The sequence below is a fragment of the Cavia porcellus genome, unplaced genomic scaffold, assembly GCF_034190915.1.
Source record: "Cavia porcellus strain 051 isolate PalLab524CR breed Dunkin Hartley unplaced genomic scaffold, mCavPor4.1 scaffold_5, whole genome shotgun sequence".
NCBI classification, from domain to species: Eukaryota; Metazoa; Chordata; class Mammalia; order Rodentia; family Caviidae; genus Cavia; species Cavia porcellus.
In genome coordinates, this window is record NW_026947488.1 from 18,164,530 (window position 1) to 18,178,061 (window position 13,532).

General features: G+C 40.0%; 1 protein-coding gene across 2 annotated transcripts in view; it reads right to left on the bottom strand.

Moving 5' to 3' along the window:
- The window catches only part of Ift52 (intraflagellar transport 52), a 35,574-nt gene that overhangs the window by 17,851 nt on the left and 4,191 nt on the right, over nucleotides 1-13,532 (bottom strand). For both annotated transcript variants that reach the window (XM_063248302.1, XM_063248301.1), the window contains exons 3-7: nucleotides 13,142-13,229; nucleotides 10,865-10,994; nucleotides 10,507-10,582; nucleotides 7,869-7,940; nucleotides 3,668-3,794 (exon numbers count right to left, since the gene is read on the bottom strand). In XM_063248302.1, the coding sequence (XP_063104372.1) occupies nucleotides 3,668-3,794; nucleotides 7,869-7,940; nucleotides 10,507-10,582; nucleotides 10,865-10,994; nucleotides 13,142-13,229 (493 nt within the window). The remainder of the gene's footprint in view (nucleotides 1-3,667; nucleotides 3,795-7,868; nucleotides 7,941-10,506; nucleotides 10,583-10,864; nucleotides 10,995-13,141; nucleotides 13,230-13,532) is intronic.

Below are 13,532 nucleotides of genomic sequence, written 5' to 3' on the forward strand. Positions count from 1 at the left end.
TGTTTTGTTTTGTCTTATGTCTTTTTGAGACAGGGTCTCACTATGCAGTTCAGGCTGGCTTTGATCTCACTTTGTAACCCAGGCTGGTCTCGAACTCCCAAATGATTGCCCTGCCTCAGCTTCCCAAGTGCGGGAATTACAGGCGTGCACCACCACATCCAGCTGTTACGAAATTTTGTTTTACTTTTTTCCATTAAAAAAAAAAAGAATCGGGTTAGCAACTGCCTTATTTACTAATAAGTGCAAATCCACACCAGGATTTTAATAGTCTAGAAATATCTTCTATGGTCACAACTAGACTTTAACCTGTCTTTCATTTTAACGCATTTTTTTCCTTTTCTGTGATGCTGGGGATTGAGCCTACGGCCTCTCACTCTGCCATTAAACTATATCCCAGCCATCTTTCACTTTAGACCCTTCTGCATTGCTTTGATTCTAACAGAAGTACACAAACTGATTCTAAAGTCTTTCTCCATTGTTAGTTACCTTACACAGGAAGTCATAATTTTAAAAGAAAGAAAAGACTTGGGCATGGTGGCACAGTCCTGTAAGCCCAGTATTTGGGAGGCTGGGGAAGGAGTTCTAGGCCAGCCTGAACTACACAGTGAGATCCAACCTTAAAAACAAAGATGAACCATAAAAAAAGTATTTTGTATACAACTAAAAACATGAGTACCAAAAACAAAACAAAGCAAAAAAGAAGTTTAAACTCCAAACAGAAAACTAAAGCTCACCAAAAGAAATATCAACTGTTAATAAGAAAAAATTTCTGCTGATGCTTTTTTTGAGTCAGGCTCTTGTTATGTTGTTCAGGGTACATACCACAGACTGGTCTTGAACTCATGAGCACACACAGCTTAAGAAAAAAATTTCAAATAAAAACAAAAAATGTTTCAATACTCATCGTTTTAACAAATTAAAATGAAGTCTTTTTCCCTATCAGATCAAGTACTTAAACTGACTGTAGACTGTTCGGATTTCAGTAAAACAAGTTCCTTCACTCACTGTTATTGCAACTCTCAATATATCCAACAAAACACTCTGAAATAAATTAAAGAACTCATACCCAACCCTCTTCTGTGTGTGACATCCAGGACCTTCACTCTGAGATGCTCCCCCAGCCCCTCTTTTTTTTTTTGTCTTTTTCATTTTTATTGGTACCAGGAATCGAGCTCACGACCGCCTGCTTGCAAGGCAGGCACTTATGCCGCTGAGCTAAATCCCCAGCCCCATCTCTTTTTTTTTTAACTTTGTCTTTTTGAGCAGGACTTCACTATGTGTTTCAGGATGGCCTTGAATTCACTTTCTAGCCCAGGCTGGCCTCAAACTCCCTGTAGTCTTCTGCCTCTGCCTCTCAAGTGCTGGGATGACAGGTGTGTGCCACCATAACTGGCTAACTTTTTATTTTAAGACAGGTCTAAATCACTAAGTTGACAAAGGTATGCACCACCATACCTGTCCTAAAGTTTAACTTTTAGAATCTTCTTTTAAAAAACTTGTAGTTCTGATTGCCTGAAATCATCTTTGTTTCACCTTCATTCTAGAAGATATTTTCACTGAGTTAATTGTATATTTTCTGTCTTGAGTTCAATTTCCAGAAGAACCCTCCCCCAAAAAAAGATTCAAATGTGGTGGTCTATCGGGTTCTGACCTATATCCCCGATCTCCCAAATGAGTGTACGGTGGAGGCTAAATAAAAAGAGACAGACTGTATGATTTTTAGGGCTCCAGGAGGGTCAAAACCCTTTAATTAAGGGTCAAAACCCTTTAATTCGAGGGTAAAGACAAAGGATTCTCTGGATCAGTCCACTTATATTAGGACCAAGGACAAAGGGCAGAGAGACTGAGGAAAGTGCCGGCAATGAGCAGGACCTTGGGAGTCACTTCAAGGACATCTCCAAGTCATGAATCAAGTCAACTAGTAGCACTGTCTTATCATGAAGACATGGTAGAAGTGAGACTATAGGAGTAATTGTTGCAGTTGCAGTCTCTACCTAGTTAATTGGGGTTGGAGCCAAATGTCTGCAGCTGTAGCCTTATCTTGCCCTTTGAGGTATCTCTGGCCTCACAGGCCACTACAGGCCTCAGCCAGGACCAGTGATTCATAGAGGTTCACTTACTATGAATCAGCTCCTGTCGCCAGGCAAGGGGCCTAGGCCTAGGACAGACTCACAGATAAACATAGAAAGCCAATTAGTAGAATTTAAATCCTGCTCAGAGCCACTTCGTAGTGGTCTCCAACAGTGGTACACATCTGTAATCCCAGTACTCTGGGAGGCTGAATCAGGAGGATCACAAATTCAAGTCCAGCCTATGTAACTTAGTGACTTAGAGAGCCTATCCCAAAATCTAAAAAGAAAATTTGAAGGGCTGAGGATATAGCTCAGTGTCAAGACCCTTGATTCAATCCCCAATACTACCAAACAAACAAAAGTAACTAGGAATAGTGGCACACACCTGTAATCCTAGCATTCAGAAGGCTGAGGCAGGAGAGTCGCCATGAATTTGAGGCCAGCCTGGGGTACATGGTGAGTTCAAGGCCAACCTGAACTATATAGCGATGGCAAGACCCTATCTCAAAACACACACACACACACACACACACACACACACACACACACGACGAAGGAGGAAGAGGATGAAGAGGAAAGAGGAGGAGGAGAAGGAAGGAAAAGAGAAAAAAAAAGTCATGATGAGGCAGTGGTCCTGGGAAGGAAAAAAAGTCACCACACTTAACAAAAAACTTCTTCATGCTCCATTACACCAGGTAAAATCTCTGTGTGCTTACGAAATCCAATGATCATAGCTGTATGCAGTATTTAACTACCAGAGGACTCTTAAAATAATGTCTCACATTTGTGTCTACAAGCATAGTTTACATAAACTACCTATTTCCACATCTTGGAAATCACGCAGTAGTGTAATTTTAACATAATACTTGCAGCTGTTTGGAAGAGAACAACTACCACAATATCATAACAGCTACATGAATTTTGTTTTAACTCTTTCAGATACATCGTATATTCTTAAAACAATGAGATCAGAGCTTTTAAATAAGGTGATACCTACATCTCACAAAGAAAAATGGGAATGTGAAGGACCAGGCACATCTGTGTCCCTGGAGAAAAACTGGAAGGTCAACTGATGAATTCTGTGCGTGGTGCACAGGTGAAGGTAAATTCAGCAAAATATAAATCAAAAGGCAGTGGAAAGGGGGCATCATAATGAGACCTCTGGAACATGTGCAACCACCCAGGGGGCTGGTCCCAGGATGAAAACCGGACAAGTCTTCTAATAAGTTCTGGAATAAACTAAAATTACAGCAGCATAATTCTGGGCAGTTTTGCACAGTGGTGAATTCTACTTTCCTGAATGGAAAGCACAGAGGCTCAGACAGGATGAAATGTTACTTTAGAGCTATAAAGCGGGCAGCTTCATGCTATAGTGGGAAAACTTTGGATTTCCAATGACAATAATTAGGTGCAGGATTTGACATCAATTTCTGGACAACTCACTGTTTCCCCATGAATCAGTGCACATGCCTGAAATCTACTTCCCAGGCCAGTAAGAAAATATACAAAATTCTTCATATACTAAATTGCAAGGCAGTTTTTATTATTTCAACAATAAAGATACCGTACACACCCATGTCCTGGGAACTCCGTACCTTCGAGTGATAGAAAGCCAGGATGGGTCTGTTAAGCGGGAAGCAGACGGAGCCTGTGGACAGAACAGCCACTGCTGGTTTCATGACACTCAGGGTGGCACCAAAAGGATACACAAAGGTGAGAGCCCTGTGAGAAGGTAAAGAATCACATCTAAAGATTTTTAAACATGGCTTTACAAGTCTGAAAACAATCGCAGTGTTTCTTGAGCACCATTCTTTGATTCACCATCAAATGCAAAATTTCTTCTATGCCTTAATAAGGAACATTATGGGGAAAGCACATGCTTTCAATCAAGATTTTTTTCCCTTCAGATCGTTTCCTTCTAAAGGCCAGGGATATAGCTGCATGGTACAGCCCCTGCCTGGCAAGCACGAGGTCCTAAGTTCGATTCCCAGTACCCAAAAAACCAAAACAAAACAAAACAAACCACTATTTCCTTACATTGTTAGTTTTCTCAGGCCCTTCAGTAAAGATTCAACTTCCCCTAGAGGACAGAGCAACACCTGCCCCACCTCCTCTGTTCTCTCCCTTCGGACCCTAACCCAACAGTATTACAGAAGTGGAAATGCAGCCATGTGTCGCAGGCCCAGGGCGAAAGGGACAAGCAAAGGGGGAGAGGTAAATGCGAGAAGCGGTCACCCAGATGTTAAAGCAACCCTTCCTTCCTTCCATTCCTTAAATGTATTCAGGGGAGACTGCAGTTCCTGTGTCAGTTTTTCTTATTCCTGGTTTTTGTTTTGTATTTTTTAAGTTGTTTGTTTTGTTTTATTTTTTGAGACAGGGTCTTACCACGTAGCTCAGGTTGGCCTGAGCTGGCTGAAAACTTACAGTGATCCTCCTGCCTCAGCCTTTTGAGTGCTGGGGTCACAGGTGTGTACCACCACACTGGGTGGGGTAATTTTTATTTATTTATTTATTTTAATTGGTACCAGGGATCAAACTCACAACCACACGCTTGTAAGGCAGGCGCTTGTGCCACTGAGCTAAATCTCCAGCCCTACTTTTATTTCTTGATGTCAGTCTTTTCTTATTCACTTTTTTCTTTTTCTTTTTTAAGAGAGGGCCTTGCTATGTAGTAAGACTTGTCTTGAGCTCACTATTTAGGCCAGGATGGCCTCAAACTTGTGGCAATTTTCCTGCCTCTGCCTCCCAAGTACTGTGGTTACAAGGCATGCACCACCACTCCTGGCTTTATATTGCAAATATCTTTCCTGGGTTACCATTTTGCTCCAAAGAAGTTGACATTTTTATGTAGTTAAGAGTATGTGACACACATTGCTAATCTAAGCACTTGGGAGGCTGAGGCAGGAGGTTCCTGTGAGTTTAAGGACAACTCACTATAAAATGAGTTCAAGACTAGTCTGAGCTAGAGATCAAGATGCTGTCTCAAAAAGGCACACACAAAAAAGAGTATGTTACAAACTTATAGTAATTAAAATAATACAGTACTAGTGCAGAAATAGTAAACAGTAGCCAGATATGATGGTGCATAAGAAGCTGAAGCATAAACGTCATGAGCTTGAAGTCAGACTGGACTATACAGTGAATTCAAGGCTGACTTGGACCATGTAGCAAGACCCTGTCTCAAAACAAACAAATGACAAAAATAGTAAATTATAAATAATATAGATTAGAATCAGTCCAAATATATATAGGAGGTGAATGCTACTAGTATATAGTAAAAATGGCATTTCAAATTATTGGAGATGGGTGGCATAGTTTTGGCTATTTGGAGAAAGTTCCATTTTCATGCCACACTTGAAAATATATGCCAGATGGATTAGAAATGTACTTCAAAATGAAATAATAAAAGTACCGAAATCAAACACAGGTAAATATGTTATAATCTTAGCATAGGGAAGACCTACCCAGGCACTAAAAATCTGTGCTTGATTTCGGTACGAAAAAAAAAAAAGGACTATGCAAACTAAAAGAAAGAGACACCAGGCTGCAGATCTGGCATAGTCCTTGTCTAGCATGCACAAGATCCTGGGTTCAATCTTGCTCTTTTTTTTTTTTTATCGGTACCAGGGATTGAACTCACGACTGCCTGCTTGCAAGGCAGGTGCTTATGCCGCTGAGCTAAATCCCCAGCCCCGGGTTCAATCTTTAGTATCAGAAATAAAAAAAAAAAAGTGGGGGAGGCAGTATGGGGACTCGAACTCAGGAGCTTGCACTTGCCAGGCAGGCACTGTGCTGCAGAGCTATGTCCCCAGCCTCAGACAAAAAAAAAAAAAAATTCTTTAAAGAACTGCATGGAATATTTACTAGTACCCTGTGGCAAAAGGGGGCACATTCATAGGGAGTGTAAGTGCCACCAGCTGCCTGCAGGGTGATCTGGTAAAGCATTACACTTGGACAATGAATCAGGGGAAGATCTTGGATCCAGAAATTCCAGTGTTAAGAATCGATCTTAATGGGCTGAGGATACAGCTCAGCAGCACAAGCATCTGGCAAGTATGAGGTTTTGAGTTTAATCCTCCAGTACTTAAAAAAAACAAACAAAAAACCCTTAATCAAATATTAGCACAAGCACACAAAAAATGTAAAAAGATGTCCACTTGTGCTTTTTATTTGTAACAAACTTGTTTACAATAACAAGGTAGAGCAAAGGTTCAAAGTACAGGCTCTGGATAAGACTGCCTAGGTCTGCATCTAAATTCTCATAGTAGTCAGATGAATTTGGGTACTTTATGTTTGCTTTTTTTTTTTTAATACCAAGGGTGGGGTTTTTCAGTTTCTGTTTGAAGTATATAAGGATTACATTCATCAAGCAACAGAATCTGTACATAACACATCTTAATTCTTTTTACATTCCTTTCCTCTCCCCTCCTATCCCCTTTTATCCCTTGATCCCCTTCCCATTTGCAAATATCTGTCTCTCTGTTGGACAAGGTCTCACCCTGCAGTTCAGACTAGTGCTGAACTATGTAGCCCAGGTGAGCCTCATACTCTCCTGCCTCAGTCTACCTATATACCTTTTAGTTTGCTCCTTATTTATGCTTTGCTTTCTTATATATGAGAAACCATGATGGGCAACTCTCTATTTTTATCTCTTTTATAACCTTCTAAGGTTGTTGCAATAGATAAAATCAGGTAACATTTTTGTTATACAGCAAATGTTCAATAAATGTTAGGTAGTAATTTTTGTTTGTGTGTTTTGTTTTGTTTTGTTTTGTTGAGACAGTCTCACTATGTAGTTCAGGCTTGCCTTGAATCCCTTATATAATAGGCGGGTCCCAAATTTCAGGTAATCCTCCAGCCTTTTGAGTGCTGGGATTATAGGTATCTGCCACCATGCCCAGCTCAATTAGTATTATTAAAGTGAAACAGTGTAAAGGACCTAAATGTCAAAAAATGGGGGATTGGTAGATAAATTAGGATAAATTCAACTTAATGTCATTTAAAATGATAAAGTACTTACATGTGTTTATTTTGTTTTGAGATAGAGTCCCACTGGATAATCCAGGTTGGATTTGAAGTCACTTTGTCATCCAGGATGACCTCAAACTGTGGTCCTCCTGCCCTAGCCTCCCAAGCGCTCCAATTACAGGTGGGCATCACCACACCCAGCTAACTACGTCTTTACATGTGGAAAATAAACTAGAAATCCAAATCTATACTGTTAAGACATATTCAGGAAGAAAGACATGGATATATATTTCAGAACTTCTACTTTTTAAAAATCTTTTTTTAATTATTCAAATTACTATCTTCTGGGAGGTTAAGAATTATCATTATTATTAATTTTTTGTCTTTTTGAGACAGGGTCTCATTATGCAACTCAGGCTGGCTCACTTTGAGCTCATTTTGTAGCGTAGGCCGTTCTCAAACTTGCAACAATCCTCCTGCCTCAGCTTCCCCAGTGCTGAGATTACAAATGTGCTCTACCATGCCCATGGAGGTTAAGAATTATGATCAGAAAACTTTTTTAATTTTGAAAAAGAAAATCCTTTCTGTGTGTGTGTGTGCGTGCGTGTGTGTCTGTCATACTGTGGATTGAACCCAGGGCCTTTGCACTGAGCTTATATCCCTGTTTCAAGTCATTGAGTTGCCGAAGTTGGGCTTGAATTTACAATTCTCCTGCCTCAGCTTCCCAGAGTGCTAGGATTACAGGTGTATGCTACCATAACTGGCTGAAAAAGAAAACATTTAAAGTGATAAACCCATCCTCCTCAGGTGGCCTCAGAACACACTCACTGGGCATTGTTTCCACTGCTCTCCTCATCAATGATTCCAGGCACAGCCTTTCCTGCAGCTCGACTGATTTCCCTTAAAGAAAAAAATTAAAATTTAATCAACAAAAGCATTAGGGAACTTCATACTGAATAGTAAATATTCATGCAAGAATTTTGTGGACATTTAAAAATTAAAAGTATACCCACACACCCACCCTCTTCTAGGAAGCTTGTAAATGTCAATGTTAAAGATATATTAGGGTTGGCAATAGGAGGCCAAGAGCGGAAATAAGAAACCAGTCCCTTCCTGCGAGTCAGCAGCAGCCATGTGGGTCCAAAGGAGAACCAGAAGCCAACCCGTTTCAGTGAGCCAGCCAGTGTGTGAGCTGGGAGACAAGAGCCAGGCTCCACCCTCCACCAAGTAAGCAACTGGCTAATTTGGAGAAACACAGGCTGAGATGATAGCTACTAAAATAAAAAAAACAACTTAATGCTTGTATTGTTTGATTGACTTTGTAGCTGAAAGCCGGTAGCCTGAGCATCTATTCAGAGGATAACATCTATTTAGAGGATGGCATATAGCAACCATGAGGGATCTCCTTCTCAAGGTGGTAGCCACTGCTGGTTCCTGTGTCTTGCTTTGAAGCCCTGTATTGTTCTGCTTGATTTGCATTTATTCTGTTTTATTTTAATACATATATATATATATATATATATATATATACATAAACACACACACTTTTTTGGTTTTTTTGATACAGGGTTTCACTATGTAGTTCAGGTTGGTCTCAAACTCACAGAAATCCTCTTGCCTCAGCCTCCCAAGAACTAGGATTACAGAATTTATTATATCTGATGGCAAAGGCAGCTATTTGGAAGAAAACAAGATACATTATGGCAGCCATTGTTGATTTCCTAGTATCTTGTTTTAAAGTCCTGTATCACTTTCACTGTATTGTTTCAGTTGGCTTTATTTAGTTTTACTTTGTTTGGTTATTTGGTCATTCTCTTTAAAAAAAGATGTATTCGGGTCACCTGTGATTATCCTTCTTTACAAATTCCTATCATGTGAACTGTGAGTATACATATGGTTATGGAGAACATGTGAAAGGACTGCTCAGCATTCAAACAGAACTTACTACCAGAATAGTTGGTGCATCACTGTGATGATGGGGCAAGTGCACGGTGTATCATGTGGAGGAAGCATTGCTTAAAGAATATATTAACCATCACATTGGACATTGCTTTGGTATAGAAAATTTGGAATGAGACTATTCCTCAGAGAAAGATAGATGAATAGGTTTCATAGCCTGTTTTCCTGATTGCTGGTTTTCACTGTGTTTGGACTCTTTCCACAAACTTTATTCTCATCTTAGAGGCACTGAAAGGGTAGCACAGAAGTTGAAATTGTGGAAGAAAAATGATAAAAAAGGTGGAACCAGAAAAATGGCCAATCCAGAGCCTACCTCCACAAAATGTGCCACAAATGGACTTCTCTCAATTGACTGGTTGTCTAGAGTTTATACCAAGCCAAGCTTCTGCTCACATACAGTCAGGGTGATGATCTACGGCTGCTCTTAGATGTTATTTGATCAGAATATGCAGTGGAATAGCTGATTCACTGAAATGCCTTTGCAAATACTGGAACAAATCCTGCTGTGGAAATGAAAGCAACCAGACTGTCTCCTGTGCAACAGTGTCTACTCCCAGCCGTCTGTAGAGGAGCCTGGGCCAATGCTACAACCACCTTGCAATGATGCTGAGTCAAACCAAGAGCTGCTGTTATCACAGGAGCTGTTCATTTTTGTGTAACTGGCCTGGGCTGCACTTTTCTTCATGCTGGGAAAGTTTATTATCACTGTGGACATACTGCAAGACTCTTTTGTTTTGTTTACAGGCGTGTGTACTTGTGTCCAGATCAATAAAGCATAAAAGAGAGGATTAAAAAAACAAAAGATATATTAGGGTCAGTTCTATTTTCTTGAGTCCTGAGGAAACAAAGAGTCCATAGCCTAGATCTGCACTCTTGGGTCAACAGAGTTCAGATGTGGAATAAATCATTATGAATCTGGCAGAAAATTGAGAGGGCATTTGATGTGGCCCATTCCTATATTTTAGGATCCAGATCCAAGAAAGCAAATTCCATCCCAAGCTGCAAGAGATGACTTAGCTATGTCACTTGGCCTATCTAGGATGCACTGTGGCTAGGCCAGCTCAAAAGAATGTCTCATGACAGCTCTTACTGGAAACACTGGGACCACAGAATGCTCTCTTGTGAATTTAGGAACTGTTATTACTACTCAGCCTATACATACAAGAATGCACAGCCAAGAGAAGTGGACAGAAATGACATGAATCTTTTCATACTCAAAGCCTGCCCTATTTCTGGGCTTTTCAATGACATGAATCAGTAAAACCTCCTTACTGTTTAATCTCATTTGGATTAGGTTTTCTATACTTGCATCTCAAAGAGCCCTGAGAAAAAGTGAATGGGAAATAAAGTTTCAAAAGATAAAGAATTTGATAAATAAGCATTAATCTAAAAAATTATAATAATGTAATAAAATAAAGCAAAAAGGCAAGAAAAGAAGAAATGGAGCCATGAAAAGAATGTGTGAAAAGAGTATTTTTAAAGATATTTCTGTTTTCCACATGCTTACCTGTTCAACACTCCATTGGAAACCAGAGCTTCCTTAGGATGAAAATACTTGTAATACACATTTCTAACCACAGCATCTTAAGGGGAAAAAGAGGAGGTATATTACAGATTGGAAATCTTATTGCTACAGTACATTCATACCAGTTTTGACCTGAAAGGAATTCTGGAATTCTGCTCCAACCCCTCACATTTGTAGAAGCAGCAGCCTAGGTCTAGGAGGCTCAGACTGCTGGCAAGTCCCAAATGCTGGGCCATGTGATCTTAGCCCAGGGCATTTCCATTACACTGGGGGGTCAGCAGGCTATGATGTGAACAAGAAATAGGAAATCAGTGCCTCTGTTTAAAAAGATAATAATTACCATTATTAACCATGATTCCATATTCTTCTAGTAGAAAGTTAATATTGGTGTCAAATCTGGATTCTCCACCTTCTCCAAGCATCACAAGGATATCTCCACCACTGTCAAGATACTTCTTTAGGACTTCAAACTATACAAAGGGAAAAGTATCATCTTATGAATATGCTCAAAAGATTTATATCCAAAATACTTGTATTACCAATAAAACTTTTTTTTTTGGTACCAGGGATTGAACTCACAACCTCGCGCTTGCCAGGCAGATGCTCATGCCACTGGGCTAAATCCTCAGCTGACCAATACGACCTTAACTAGTTGAAAAGTAATACTTCAAGTCTGTAAGGCATTTAAATATAAATGTGTATAGAGTAATATAAAATGTACTTTGTATACTTGCTCAAAGTTTGTCTTTGAGCAAATAGTTCTAAAATATTCACACTGCATTGCCATTTTCATAGTTAAATATCTGGATGACAAACCAAAAGTGGGAAACTATCAGCTAAAGGAAGCTCACAGAATCGCATTCAACACCAGTCCTGGTGTCCACCTACTAGACAACAGACCAAAAATATCTCGGATATTGTCAAATGTCCCCTTGGGAGGAGGAAGAAGCAAAACCACCTCTGGCTGTGAACCACTGATCTAGGACCACAGAGATGACAAACCTTTTAGAGACCATAACCCAAACTCACTTATTTATTACAAAGTGCCCACATGGCAATTAAACCTGAACATCTCATGCCTGGCTGCTGAAGCGACTTGGCTTGCATGCCAACAGAGAGGGCATCCCTGATCTAGGCCATGTCTTCTCCTCACTGCCCACCAAGATCAGGATTAAGGGCTGCATCTTACACCAGGACCAAAGTACCAAACCACAGTGAGAAATGCAAATTGCCTGCTCATCTTCTGGGAAGCTCTCTCTTGTTCTCACAGAGCTAGAGAGGAGAGAAAAATCTAGAGCCAACTTTGCTGATTCAGCCTGAGAAGACCTGGGGGTTATGAAGCTCAGACCAACACTTTCTAACTTTCTTCACTATGCACTCATCAGAAAAGAACGTAAACTCCACTATGTATATGTTTGCATATAAAATATATATATTTTATAATTTCAAACATATTCTCAAAACTGGAAATGTTTTAAGAATAAACACCCACTACCACTGACTACAGCCCCAGTCCCTCTTCCTTCCTAAGGCTAAGTGATATTCCACACGAGGTACACACCACATTTTGCTTATCTGTTCATCTGCAGTCAGATGCTTAGGCTCTTTCCCTCTTTAACTGTTGTAAAGAGCGCTGCCATTAACATGGGTGTACAAATTACTTTTTGAGACCTTCTCAATTCTTTTGTACATATGCCCAGAAGTGAGATATGGATCATATGGTAACTCTATTTTTAATTATTTTAGGAACCATAATACTGTTTTTGCAGCAGCTACACCATTTTACATGCCCTCTATTCCTACAGTGTAGGATTCTCATTTTTTTTTTCACATCCTCACCAATATCTACAACTCGTATGCTAGATTTTACTTCTCATTCTTTAGTCCATGACATAGAATTTTTAAAGTTTAATTTTCTTTCTTTTTTTGCAGTACTGGCACTGAAACCCGGAGCCTCTGCACTAAGTTACATCCTAGGTCATTTGGTTGTTGTTTTGTTGAAACAGGATATCCCTATCTGTGCAGGGTGGCCTTGAACTCACTTATATAGCCCAGGCTGGCCTCAAATTCATGAGGATCCTCTTGTCTCAGCCTCCAAAGTGCCGGATTACAGGCGGTCACCATTACACCTACCTCATTTTATTTTGAAAAAAGGTCTCTCTAAATTGCCAGGCTAGATGACTTTCCTGCCTCAGCCTCTCAGAATGCTGAAAATACTGTCTCCAGCTTAAAAGTCTAATTTTAAATGAAACTTTTTCTATTTTCAAAGCAAACACAGATGACTAATATTTATTTATTTAATTTTTTTTACTAATACTTAATCAGCCTTCCCTGTGTATCTGGCATTTTACATGGATTAAGTCAAACATCAAAACTCTTCCAAGAAAAAGACAAAGATGAAGGAACTACCTAAGCCAACACGGTAAGCAGTGAAGGGAGGTTCAGCTCCAGGTTTCAGAGCCCATGTCCCTAACCGTACCATTATATTTCTCTTTTAGGCTGTTTCTTGCTTTCTTTTCTTTTTGGTACTGGGGCCTGAACTAACTACCTCATGCTTTCCAGGCAGGCACTTGTTCAGATAAGCGAAATCCCCGGCCTCTTTTAGGCCATTTCTTACCTCAGCTGCAGTAAATTTTTCCCTTGGCCCAGCTGTAATCCACAGTTTCACCCCAATTAGCTTCTCAGATGTGATTTCGTCTTTTAAACTGGAAATATGATTTTAAAAGCAAGTGTTAGATCTGTAATTTAAACTGATTTATCACATAGTTTAACCTCTTGACTGCATGAAACCGAAACCACTAAACCCAACAGACAAAGGGACTTACAGGTATCTAGTACAGCCTTACAGCCTCACCCCCAGAGTGGGCAGCATCCCCTCACAGGCCTGCCCCAGAGTCATCCAGCCTCCCTTCAAATACTTCCAATAAGCCAGTGTATTCCAATTAACTACGCAAAAGTATAAAAAAGTCTCCTATCCAGATGTGTCTATAATGTCTGTATGCTCAGCA